At 40.5% G+C, this 14262-nt stretch overlaps 1 protein-coding gene across 1 annotated transcript; it reads left to right on the plus strand.

Annotated features, from left to right (window-relative positions):
• Positions 1 to 3741: 3741 nt before the first annotated feature.
• LOC127778790 (DIMBOA UDP-glucosyltransferase BX8-like) lies at positions 3742 to 8268 on the plus strand. The gene is made up of 2 exons (XM_052305411.1): positions 3742 to 4819; positions 7131 to 8268. Exons 1-2 carry the CDS (start codon positions 4273 to 4275, stop codon positions 8006 to 8008), a joined length of 1425 nt encoding a protein of 474 aa, XP_052161371.1. The 5' UTR covers positions 3742 to 4272; the 3' UTR covers positions 8009 to 8268.
• The last annotated feature ends 5994 nt before the right edge of the window (positions 8269 to 14262 follow it).

Below are 14262 nucleotides of genomic sequence, written 5' to 3' on the forward strand. Positions count from 1 at the left end.
GACTCTTATCTCTAACAAACTCTAAGATATTATAAGTCTTTGCGGCAGACTTTTGCCCAAACATAGCTCTAAGGAAATTACATAAAATATCCTAATTAATAGATACAATTGTCTTCTCAGGACTCTATCCATACGTGGCAATCATCATGAAGCACATCAACCTAAACCGACAACATATGCCGTGTCATATTGTCGGATTCGGCTCAACCGGCTAAACTCGTCCGACTCGAACTCTGCCGATCTTAGTCGTAGCCGATTCGGACTTTAGCCGATCCTTACTCTGTTTCCGGGACGATTTCTATCTTGAATTCCATCTTGGTTTCTTCTCACCTCCGATCCTTGGATTACCAAATTTGGCCGTTAACACAAGGTAAAGGAGGAGGCCGAAACATAAGCCCTAGCGGGGGTTAGGAATCTCACTGCTTGGCTACCATAGCCGCTACCTGGGCCTAGGGGACTAACTTGTACATTTTTTTACACTTTCCTTTTGTACAGTTTTTTCATGCTATATTTAATGAAATTGGTAGCTTGTTGATTGGTTAAAAAAAGTTTGAGAATGCAAAATAGTCCTTATAAATCCTTACCACCAAAATGGGCATCCAATTACCCAAAATGAACTAGGCCCAGTTCATTTCCTCAATTGGAGATGGGCCCTAAGAAAGCATGCACCAATCAATTGATACATGCATGAGGCCAGCTAAGACACGAACAACAACGGGAAGTTAGCATCCACACATCTTTCATTGTTGCAAGGATCCAAAAACAATTACAGATTGCCATTTTTATGCAATCCAAATGAATGCTTCCAACTAATTTAGAATTTTCTTTAATACTGTACTGTACTACTTGCCAGTTGGTATATGCACCACGAGTTTACCATAATTAATGTGTGCTCGCACTTGTATAAAAAAAATAAAATAAGAAATAAACAATCAGCAGAATCGCGCTAAAAAATATTCAGTCATAACTCATAAGCAGCGTGTATACGACAACAGATCACTAGGGTATTCCCAATCCAATGACTAGGATGGTGTCCATAGCATTAAATAAGCTGCCACCTAGGATAAAAAATTGGTGTGGCAAGTAAATAAATGAGGAAAGAGAAGGAAACCATGTCTTGCATGAGACATGGTTTCTACACAATATCCAAGACATTATATGAGATAAGTAGCATTAAATTTAAGTATGGAATAGTAGTGTTTGCATTGGAAGAGTAGTGTTTAGTACTAGTTTCTTAATAACGTGGAGTTTATAGAAACTATATTTAGTGTCTTGGGTTAGAAATGCCCTAAAGCGCGTAAGTACCTAACTGGCTATTGTGTGTGTTTTCCATGAATGGATGAATAGCTGAATAGCAAAATGCATTTGTAATAATTATTTGAGGTACTAATCAACTGTTATAAATTAAAAAGGATATGTTTAAAACAGTATTTTAAAAATTAATACATAAAAGGTTTTTTAAAAAATTATGTCGTTTAAGAGTTTAGAAAACATACACGTAAATCCATCGATCCATTCACCGGAAAAGAAAAAAAAGGCTGCTCGGAAAGCAAGCATGCAAGCACAACGGTGCACGCATGATACGCACACATATATATACTGTGATACTGATAGGCATGACAAACGCTTGCAACGACGTACAGTTTTCTCAGCAAATACTCTCCCATCATCTTAAACTCGTAGAATATGACGTATCATAAAAATAGTACTATACTCCCTCCGTTCTTAAAAAAAAAAAGACAAACTCTGGGTTTTATTTGTCCAACTTTAACTGTTCGTTTTATATGAAAATTTTTTATAATTTGTATTTTCATTGTTGTTAGATGATAAAACATGATTAATATTTTATGCGTGATTTGTCTTTTTAATTTTTATATAATTCAAATAAGACGGATGGTCAAACATTAGACACGGAAGTCAGGGTTTGTCTTTTCTTTTTTTTTCTTTTTTTTTTTACGGAGGGGAGTATGCCACAGGTTTCCTTTACAGTCTGTGCAGCGCAATCCTAGTGACACTGACGAATATGTATAGTTGAACACGACACGATGTGACAAATTTGCATCCGCAGTTAACTCGATCTTAAATTCGAGACGACCGATCAATACGCCATCAACGTCTTGTCATCATGTGTAAGACGTACGATCCAAGATACTCCCTCCGTCCTATAATATAAGGGATTTTAAATTTTTGCTTGCAACGTTTGACCATTCGTTTTATTTAAAATTTTTTGAAATTATTATTTATTTTACTTGTGACTTACTTTATTATCTACACTACTTTAAACATAACTTTTCGTCTTTTATATTTGCAAAAAAAATCTGAATAAGACGAGTAGTCAATAAAAAAACTCAAAATCCCTTATAATGTTGGACAGAGGGAGTACTGTATTATTGATCCAAGTTTTCATCGGGTGCCGTTCTAAGTTCTACTAATTAACACGTCGTCGTGGTTCATTTGGATTGACTGTGGCTCTCCATTTTTCATCGTGGTTCTTCGTCCATAAGAGTCCCATATTATTCTCAAGTTAATTCGATATGGTGTATGCACAGGATTAAAGCAAGCAAGCAAACCAAGCGGAGTAGTTTATGTTTTGGAAATAAGGGCAACACTAATATATATATATAGTTAAAGTAGTCCATATAGATGGGACTCATATTTGTGGACTTTAACTATTGCAACATTCACAATGTATATAGTTAGTAAGTAGTAGGAGGAGGAGAGAGGAAATAGAGACAAATGACATATTTTATTCTATATGGGCAGCACATATGCTTATGGATGACTTTTGCTATTTCTCTCCTATGAACTACTTCCACTGTGTGGTTAGGTAGCTGAATGTATTATTTTATTGACTATGGACTGTTTTTGAAGTACATTATGGATGCCCTGATTACTCCATTGAAAACTGTAGGGTTCATTAAAAAAAGGGCCATTCTCACCCCAGTCTAAGAGGCAAGGGGCCCTCTCATTTTAAAAAAAAGAGTTATATTGCCCTTCTAACTACCAATGTGGATTCACGGAGTCAAGATGAACTAAAACAAAATAGGAGTGAAACTTAACTGCTTTACTCTGCTTTAGATCAAATATAGCTTTATATGAGTGTCTGAATTTATACTAAGTGGTGGAAACATACGAACTATAGTTAAAATATATCTCAACCAAGTTTGTGGATGGAAGCGGGTAGCGTGCGTTCCAACCCAACCCACACAGACAAAATTCTAATAGATTTTTAGTCTTAAAACTGTTAGATTTTTTTAATTCTTCTAAGCTGTAATATTAATTTTGAATAAAAAACTTTGAATAAAAAACTTTGTACATATGTATAATACTCATCATTAGGAGCACATGTCTAAGTTTTTTTAAAAAAAACAATTATGACGTTTACTAATTAATGTGTATGAAGAGTGTGCAAAAAACTCGTGGGCATAAAATACGTTTTCGTATATGCCACGGTACAACACGATCAAGCATTCAAAAGCTAGTAGTGACGTGGTTACTCCATCCGTCCCAAAAAAAAACAAACCCTGAGTTATCGTGTCCAATTTTGATTGTCCGTCTTATATGAAATTTTTTTATAATTCGTATTTTCATTGTTGTTGCGTGACTTGTCTTTTTAATTTTTTTCATAATTTTTTTAAATAAGACCCAAGGTTTGTCAAACGTTGGGCACGAAAACCAGAGTTTGTCTTTTTTTTTTTTTTGACGGAGGGAGTACGTGCGTTGCGTAGCACCACAAGAAAATAGGCACACACCCTATACATGCACAAGATAGGTAAGTACCTGCGCAGGCCTACCTACAGGAGTCATGCAGTGCATGCACGCGAAGCTGTCGTCGTGCCTGCCATCACACACAACAATCATTACAACAGATCGACATGGAAATGGCAGCTAGCCCCAGCTTTCGCCGCAGCAGCAGTCACAAAAGTCATTCACCTCCTCCACCTGTCTGTCTGCCGTGGATCACCCCCTAACGATATGCACACATATTGGCTTGTGCCCAAGCAAATCACGCATTTCCCAAACCAAACCACCTCCACAACCCAAATCCCCCATGACATCAACCTATTGATCCTACCATTCAATGTGATCGATCTACACACTCTTGCTAATATAACTCCAATATTCCCCCTTAATTCCGTCCTCATCCATCCTAACCACCACCTTCTTATAAATTAATTAACACAAATCATACTGATCGTTCCACACAGGAAGATAATCATCAAGATTGATCCAAGAAGGAGCGAGAGCTTAGCTTATCTGATCAGATCAAAGATGGCGGCGATCTCTCCGGCGAGCGATGGCGTGGGGCGGCGGCGGAGGAGGGTGCTGATGTTCCCGATTCCGTTTCAGGGGCACGTCACGCCGATGCTGCAGCTGGCCGACGTGCTCCGCTCCCGCCCCGGCCTCGCCGTCACCGTCTTCCACGCCCCCGTCAACGCGCCCGCCGCCGCCGAGCAGTCGGCGGCGGAGGAGGACTACCGCTTCGTGACCGTGGGGGCCGGAGTGGCGGGGGAGGCGGCGGCGCTGATGCCCACGGGCGGCAGCGGCAGCGACTTCGCCGGCGCGCTGATGCGCCTCGACGCGCTCCTCCGGGCGCCGTTCGACGACGCCCTCCGCCAGGCGCTCCTCGCCGACGACGAGGAGGAGGCGGCGGCGACGTGCCTAGTGGTGGACTCGAACCTGCGCGGGGTGCAGGAGGTGGCGGAGCGGCGCGGCGTGCGGACGCTGGCGCTGCGCACCGGCGGCGCGTGCTGCCTCGTGGCGTACATGGCCTTCCCGGAGCTCTGCGGCAAGGGCGTCCTCCCGCCGCTGTCGCGAGGTATACAACCCCGGCCGGCCAAGTGGGCCATCGGAGATTTCGATTTTGATAATTAATTCTGGTTTATCCGAGCCCAGATCCGTGATTAGCTCGTCACTAATTAGTAATTATTAAGCTCGAACGGCCCACCAATTGTTGGCAAGTTTACTATCACCAATTAAAGTACCAGGGCCCTTGCGTCAACTTATTACTATATACCCCCGCAAAAAAAAAACTTATTACGAAGTACTATATACATATATATCCCTCCTATCACAAATATTTAATAATGTTTTAGAAGTTTAATCAAATCTAATCCTAAGCGATAGAACTATTTTCATGAAATCGAATTATTCCTTTTCTAATATAGTAGTAGTAGTCACACGTGAGTGAATTATATCAATTATATTGGCAAGGCACAATATTAGAACTAAGGTATTCCCTGCACTTTGCTGTGAGAATTACTAAGTAATTTTAATGTTATTTTTTTTTACAATTCAGCTAGGAGTAAAAAGAAAAAAAAATCAAATCTAAGGGCTTATCAATATTTATCAAATTTACACTTTAATGTAAAACATATTGATAAGTATATATTAAATATTATAAAAATGATAAAGAAATTTGTAAAACTATTGTGGAAATGATGTGAGGTAATGATTGAATATGCTTGCATGTTAATTTGTAGAATTAAATAGATTGTAGATGCTCTTGCATGCTTGCATGAGGTTGAATACGTAATTATTGTTAGTGGGTGATGATGTGGCATGGTTGCATGTTAAACTTTAGAGTTAGTGGCTATAACTTTATAGAAAGTTAAATATTATAAAAAAGATAGAGAAATTTGTAAAACTATTGTGGAAATGATGTGAGAGGTAATGATTGAATATGTGCATGTTAATTTGTAGAATTAAATAGATTGTAGATGCTCTTGCATGCTTCCATGAGGTCGAATATGTAATTATTGTTAGTGGGTGATGATGTGGCATGGTTGCATGTTAAACTTTAGAGTTAGTGGGTTATAGCTTTATAGAAAGTTAAATATTATAAAAATGATAGAGAAATTTGTAAAACTATTGTGGAAATGATGTGAGAGGTAATGATTGAATATGCTTGCATGTTAATTTGTATAATTAAATAGATTGTAGATGCTCTTGCATGCTTGCATGAGGTTGAATATGTAATTATGGTTAGTGGGTGATGATGTGGTATGGTTGCATGTTAAGCTTTAGAGTTAGTGGGCTATAACTTATAGAAAGTATAGATAAGAGATATGCAAAGCTAGGGTTGTTTATTTTGTTTGTCTTTTCTCACTGTCCTCAGAAGCAAATGTATAGGAAGTTAATTCGTAATATTTTCAAATTCCAAAATTGAATATGTCAAATTGCATAATTTTAAATGACTGGAATCATATCCGCACGTTGCAATGGCTCCCATCTAAATGTACTAAATCTATAAATATCAAATGCAACAAATAATTATTTATGTACAAATTATAATATTTATATTTACGCTATGTAGGAGACCAATTCATCACCTATAAATGTACCATCACCGCCAACTCCCTCCTTTAAAACTAAGACCAAGTAAGAAGAGCCATGGAAAATAGATATGACATTGATAGGGATAGTATATATAATTATATACGGGTTGTACATAAATTAAAGTAAAGTTGAGCCCGAAATTTGGCCACTATTTTCAAGTCTGAGACATACGGTTAACCTTTTTCCTTCTGAAAATCAACGTGTAAATCAAACCCTAGCGAGGCATAAGTAGCTAGGCTTATCGAATCTAGTTGATACTCAGTCTACTTAATCTCAACATTTAAGTGTGCCACATTATCACCCACTAGCAATTAGTATTATCTAAAGTATTTAAAATCACGTACAAGCGTGCCACATCATCACCAAGTAGCAATTATTATTTAGAGTATTTTAAATATTATACAAACATGACATATCTTTTACAATTTTGTTGTATTTTTAGAACTTAATATCAAATCATTATCTCCACATCATTTTAATATTATTTAAACATATACATATATCGTTTTTATAATGTATAATATGTATTTATCCACATATCCCACGGCAAAATGCAAAGTATATAACTAGTTACCTCATGATGGTTTACAATTTGGAAGCATCCTGAGAGGCTTATTTAATTTTGTTGTCAAAAAATAAAGGAAACAAAATTTCTAAATACATGCATCTTTAGTTACTTCTGTCCTCTATAGCTACAAAAAATATATATGCACTCAGCTGATCCATCATCCATGCATTCGCATATAATTGCATCCAATGACTGATCTCAATTCATTTCCATAAAATTCCAGATCAGCTGCAACTGGACATGCCATTGGATGAGCTTCCACCACTTCGTCTGCGAGATATGATGTTCTCAGCAACCACCACACATGGTACAATGGCTACCTGCTTAGAACGTCTATTGGACTCGGCACGGTGTTCTTCAGGTGTCATTCTCAATACCTTCGATGACCTTGAGAATTCTGACCTCCGAAAGATCGCCAATGGCCTAAGTGTTCCGGTTTACGCGATCGGTCCACTTCACAAGATCTCCATAGGCCAAGAGAGCAGCTTGCTAACTCAAGATCAAAGCTGTTTGGAATGGTTAGACAAGCAGGAGGCAGAGTCTGTTCTTTATGTGAGCTTTGGGAGCTTGGCATCTATGGACTCTCAAGAGCTTTTGGAGACAGCGTGGGGATTGGTCGATAGCGAAATTCCGTTTCTTTGGGTGATCAGGCCTAACTCGGTCCAGGGATCAGAGCAAACATGCCTTCCAGATGGCTTTGAGGAGGCGACACGTGGCAGGGGTATGGTGGTTTCCTGGGCCCCACAACAAGATGTGCTGAAGCACCGAGCGGTTGGTGGTTTCTGGACGCACAATGGGTGGAACTCAACCCTAGAAAGTATATGTGATGGTGTTCCGATGATCTGTAGGCCTCAGTTTGCGGACCAAATGATTAATGCTAGGTATGTCCAAGAGGTATGGAAGATAGGGTTCGAGCTAGAGGGAAAACTGGAGAGGAGAATGATTGAGAGGGCTGTAAGAAGGTTACTGTGCAGTGAAGAAGGCAAGGAGATGAGGCACAGGGCAAAGGATCTGAAGAACAAAGCGACGACCTGTATTGAGAAAGGAGGCTCTTCAAATACTGCAATTGATATGTTGGTGAATCTCATAATGTCATTTTGAACATTATCTTATATCAATAAACTGTTTCATAAAATCCATAGAAAACATAAACATCTTCTGAAGTTACTATTAATATATTGGGTGAAATTTACAATGGCACAGGGAACTTCTCATGACTGAGCTTCATTCTTGCTCTTCAGTTAGAATGGTACTTTATTTCCTGATGGAACATAGGTAGCATTTCCTGGTGCTAGCAAACGTGGAATATTGCATAAGGGAAAGTATGACTTTGGTTGTACAAATAGAACGATCTGTGATAATTTTAGTTATAAACAGTTTTCAATCAAACTTTTTTTAATGCATATCCTTGAGGTAAACTCTATTAAGTGATCAGGAAAGTCATTCATGAGTTCTTGAAGCCGGACTGGGCGCTGTCATATCCTTAGTTGTGAGCTTTGTCCGTTGCATGTAGCTAGGGAGAAATATAACGGAGCCAAATGCTGATGCCTGCGAATTAACCGAGTTTTCTTCATCACATTTTCGTCACTTTCATCTAAATGTTCTCCATTAATCACGAATGGAAAATGTTCAATTAGAGATATTGGATGTACAGGAAGTCTATCCTCACTGAATATGATGTAAAGTGTCGCTATTGCCTGCAGTTGCCTTGAAATCGATCAGTCTTTACTCGACGATAGCCCCAAAATTAATCTGGGGAACCCACACCCACCTGATACTACTGACTTGGGTCATTCAGTTTGTTATCAAGTCCACATGCTAGAGACTATTTTGGACCTTCTCTTTCTCTGTCGTTCTCTCTCTGCCCTTCCAGTGAGTCCACCAAGTCTCTTCTCTCCCCCAATTTCTGTGAAATCAAAATATGTTTTGATTATTATTCTGTGATAAATAATTATCTTATGAAATAATTGGTTTTTATTTGGTAATATTTGATAAAGTAGTTTTGTTCTAAGGCCGATCTGACCGGGGGGTGTGCACTGGTCAAACCGGGTGGTTACGATGAATAGTATTTCTGATGATGAACAGGTTTCGGCTTGATGGAGCTGATCAAAGCAGACATAGTGCGCCGGTCTGATCAGAGTTGTGGTGGCGGTTAGACTAGCCAACCCGACGGTCTAACCGGTTGAAATTGTGTCGGTTTCGATTTCTGGTTATTTATTTACTCGTGATTACCTCATGTTTATGACTACTAGCTAGATGATTACTATGTGTATGTAATACTGGTTTGTGCTGATTTAGAGTTAAGAGGTAGAAGAACTTGTGCTCGGATATGATACGTTTGTTGTTTATTAATGTGTAGGTGTATCTTGATGCTCCGGGAGAGCATTGTCGGTGCTGAATCGGGAGTCAATTTGGGAGAATATGATGTCCGGACGAACAGGAGATCAAGCGGGATACTTAGGCTAATTAAAGAACAATGCACGTGGTGGTGAAGATTTCATACAACATACAAAAGGAGATTGTGTGTGTATGGGATGCGGAATTGAATTTGAAAGGATATGGTATGTTTGGAGTTTGATGAGTTCGATAGAAGATTTCCTAGTGGATTATGACATATTCATGGCTTTTGGGCAGCCAACTCTGGTATAAATAGAAGAGTGGTCAAGTTCTCTCAGTATCGATTGTGTGTAAGGAAAGTTGAGAGAAAAGTTACTGATTAGCCTGGATTACGAGTTTAGTCAAAAGTTGAGAGAGAATTAAATGCTACTGTTGTGCTTTGTAAATACAGTTAGAAACAATCAAGTTGATCTACTTTCAGAGTTTGATTTGTGTTTTTTCCTATCTCGGTGGTTAGAACGGCAAGGCACAGGCGGTCAGGCTAGAGGTTTTGGTTCAGTCAGACCAGCGGCCTCAAGGCGATTGGACCAATGACTTTAGGAGGCTATAGTGACAAGCAGACAGCATGACAACACCGGTCAGACCAGGCAATAAGGCGGTCAGACACATTGCGATCAGACTGAACTTCATCGGATTTGATATAACTTTTAATTCCTCCAAAAGTTTTGGTTTTTGGTGTTCCTACCATTCACCCTCCTTTAATAAGCTTGGTTTTTGTATTTCGATCCTACAGTTTCGCCCTTCTTCACTGCCTCAAGCGCCTCAACGGAGGCCGGCGAGGAGAAACGGGACTATCATAGTCGAGTCACTCATCGTTGTTTTCCTTTTTGTTTTCTTGTTCTTTCAAGAAAACCGCATGTTCTAGATGTTTTAGTCACGAAGGAACTCAGCCATGGAGGCTTTCACTGGCGACTCCTCCGGTGTTGGTCCCTAATCTGGGATACTTTTCGTTCATACCCTTTTGCTCGGATTTAATTTTTTTTCTTAATAAAATATCTATTATCTATCTAAACAAAATAAATTAAAGTAAATTACTTGTTTCCTCTCTCTCTTTCTTTTTGAGAGGGACTTGTTACCTCTCATAGTCAATAGTTTGATGCATGGAATTCATCCATACGTTTTGCAGCTGTCATCCTGCCCATGTGTGCATGTAATTTTGGCCCAAAGTTACTCGTAAATGTGGCCCAAAATTGATTGAATGTTTGACCCAAATATGTAGGTAAATTCGGCCCAGAAGTTCGCATATCCAAGCAGAGGAATCTAACACAAAATCCCTGCCAAGCTATTGGCTGTTGTCTACCGAGAAGACCATTGCGCGAGCGGTAGCGTGCCACTCGCTTACGCGATCAGCCAAATTTCCATTTTTGGGCATACAGTAATTTTCATTCGAGCTTAGCCTATCTCCTTTTCCTTTTTTAAAGGAATAGGTCCACTTTGACTCCCTTAAATATAGACTGGATGTGATTCATATCCCTCAATGACAAAACCGGATAAACGACTTCCCAAATTGATAAAACCAGTATAGATTGACTCCTAAGATAGTATTAAGGGTGGTTTTGGATGATGTGGCACGGTCAAAAACGCTGAGTCAGTAAGAAAGTTGGAGTTTTTTTTGTGAGACCAACGTGTCATGCTCATTCTCCATCCTTCCTCCTTTGCTCTCTCTCCCCCACATCTCTCCTCTCTCTTCCCCTTCAGCAGTGGTGAGCCTTGAGCTCCCTTCGGTGGAGGCAGTGGTTGACGAACTCCGTCGAGCTCGAGCGCACTTGCTCGTTCGTGGGAAGGGAGGAAGCAGCGGTGGAATTCGACGAGTCTCCTCGAAATTGAGCTCGTGCTCGTCATGGTTGGCGAGCGCGGCGTGCGCATGACGGACTGAGGAAATTAGCAGCATGGACGAAAAGGAGAGGAGGTGGAGAGTGAACCAGAAGCATGCTGTGCATAAGGGGAACGGAAGGGGAGAGTAAGAGATAAGGGGGAGTGAGAGGGAGGAGGAAGAAGAGATATAGAGTGAGGATGACATGTGGGCCCTCAAATGATGACTTAGCAATTGAACTAGGTGAACAAGCCACGTCAGCGAAAACCACTCTCAATAGTTGAGGATTTAAGAAATCTGGTATTACGATTGAGGGATATAAATTAGATTGGACATATATTTGAGGGAGTCAATGTGGACTTATTCCTGTTTTTAAATAGGCCGAGTCCAAATAGGAGAACATCCAAGGAGTACGTCCGCGGCTTACACATACGCTTTGTTTTGCCTTTTGAATTCGTTTTTTAGTGTGTCATGGTAAGAAAAAAATTGCAAATATACTTACTTTTTTAATAATTTACGTTTATATACTTGCATAAGAAATAATTGAAAAAATATATCCGTCCCATAATGGTCCCGCAGCACCAAAACGCGGGACCGTTAGTCTCGCGAGATGGTTGCGTGGCACCACGACGGTCCCGCCGCTCCAAGACACGGGACAGTCACGGTCCCGCGCGACCAAAATGAGGCACTGCGGCAGTAGCAACTTTATTATGCGTTCGGCACTGTTTGACACTGTTTACCACTATTCACGAGACATTCCCACGGTTCTATTACGTGGAACCGTCCTATGAACAGTGCAAAACAGTGCCAAACAGTGTCTCAATAGTACCAATCAATCACATTGATAAAATGGCTACTATCGTGGTGCCGCGTTTTGGTCTCGTGTTTTATAGCTGCGGGACCGTCGTGCGGCAGGACCATCGGTCCCGCGTTTCAGAGCTGCGGGACCGTTGTGGTCCCGCGTTTTCACCCCGCGGAACGGGTATATTTTTGTAAATCCTTCCCTTCATGTTTATAAACATAAATTATTGAAAAAATAAGTATATTTGTAATTTTTTTCCTTAAGATAAGTACCTTTAGATAATCCCATCAAATGGTTTTTTCCCAAATCACAAAAACATTTTTTTAGCGGATCACACAATATGTTGATGTGAACATGTTTTAAAAAAGGTGCAAATTATCTGTACAAAGGGCGGAAAAAAAAAGATAAATGGAGCTAGTTGATTAGATACTACTCACACTAAAACTAACGAAGAAAACTTATACGGACTATTTAGTTGGTGAGAGTTATTAGAAGGGATTGGGAGTTTAGAGGGATGAGACTATTAAGTGTTTTGTTTGGCTGGGAGACATGGCAATTTTGTGTGATGGGGATAAGGAATTGAGGAAGGAACTTCCTCCTTTTCAATACTTAGGTAGGGGCAGGTAATTGGGAGGGAATTCCTCCTCTACTTTGTCTAAGCAAATCTCAGCCATCCGTTTTTATTAATGATCTAATCTCCAACTAAACTCCCTATCAATTTCCATCACCTCTACCAAACAAGATATTGGGATTAAAAATCAAATTACCATCTTAATCTCATAATCAATTCCTCGTGTAAACTCCAAATCCCCTTCCCTCAAGTTACCAAACAAGCCCATACTAGTGTTTTGCCTTTTTTATGTGCATCTCTGTGTAACCCTTACGAGTTCTCACGTTACATATAACATATTCTCCTGCAGGTATCCTCAAATCCTAGTACAATACAAACTAGTGTAACAGATGAAAACATTGGTTAATCCTAATTCATCGTGAAACTTTGGGCCAAAATATTTGTAAAATTTATTATTCAACTTGTTAAGACCAGTGGTGAGAGTTTTAGAGAACCGACGAAGAAAAATATTAAACCTCCATGAATTGGCAAAATTGAGTTTGCAGTTTGCACTCGTGGAAACGTATCACGTGGTTACCGCTGTCCCACAGTAAAACTGGGAAAGAAATTGACAAGTGGCCCTCTTGAATGCAAGTTGTGAGCCTCTGGTGCACTTACTCTGATCCAGTGAGGGAAAATTACGCTACTAGGACCAATTTTCCCGACGATGGCATTTTATTTTTGAAGGCGGGTAGACCTCTCGAAACTAAATGACCGCTTACGAAAATAACAACCGTGGGGTGAGATGGTTGTCCACCTACGAAAATCTATTTTTGCAAACGGACCACCTAAGCAGTGCGTATGTAAAAGAACCCTTTATATCTGCAGGGTTCGCCTGCTAAAATTGATGTAGCATATAAATAGACGCCAAATCGCTCAATTTTTTTTCTAAGTCTTATCTCTTCTCTTCTCCCTCACATCTCCTCTCCCTCAGCAGCCCTCAGCTCTCCTCTCCCTCCCCCTCAGCGGCCGTGGGCGTTCGGCGGGGACGGCCACGGCGATGGCGACGCGCGTGCGGGGGCGGCAAGGCACGGGGACGGCCACGGCGACACGCGGGGTCGGCGACGACGACGCGCGGGGCGGCGGTGGTGGCACACGGCGCTGCTTCCCTCCCCTCCCCTCCCAGATCCGGCCGAAGGGAGGCCGGAGGAGGGCGGAGGCGGCGGCACCCAGCGCGGCTCCCCTCCCCTCCCAGATCCGGCCAGAGGATTTTCACGGGCGGGTGACTGGGCCGCTTGCGAAAATAGGCGTTTGTATACAGGCGGACCGTTCCCCCGCATAGAAAAATAACTTTTGGCCGGCTGAAAAAATGATTTTTCTAATAATGTTAATCGCAAGGTTATTGTACAAGTTTTTAAAACTATAGTTTATCTATTTTCATCGTATATACATCCCACTCAATTTAAACCCATACAGCCGTATTAGCCTATAGCCGTATTAGCCGTATTACCCACTCCGTTTCATTGCTTCACCCCGTAGTACATGATTCTCCATCCATTCGCAGATTATCATCACATAATTTTTTTCAATGTTATTCAGAAACGATCAACATATTTGATAATCTTCCATGTGACTTTTCATTTTTCTGTGTGGTGCTAAATTTTAAATGATCATTTTTCATGCATTGTTCTATCTATCGTTCAATTAACTGCAATTACGGTGCGTGCATGTATGCAAGCGATATCATTGGCATAAACTGCCATGGATGTAATTAATGCGTAGGACACACGAAA

The sequence above is a fragment of the Oryza glaberrima genome, chromosome 7 (genome assembly GCF_000147395.1).
Source record: "Oryza glaberrima chromosome 7, OglaRS2, whole genome shotgun sequence".
NCBI lineage: Eukaryota > Viridiplantae > Streptophyta > Magnoliopsida > Poales > Poaceae > Oryza > Oryza glaberrima.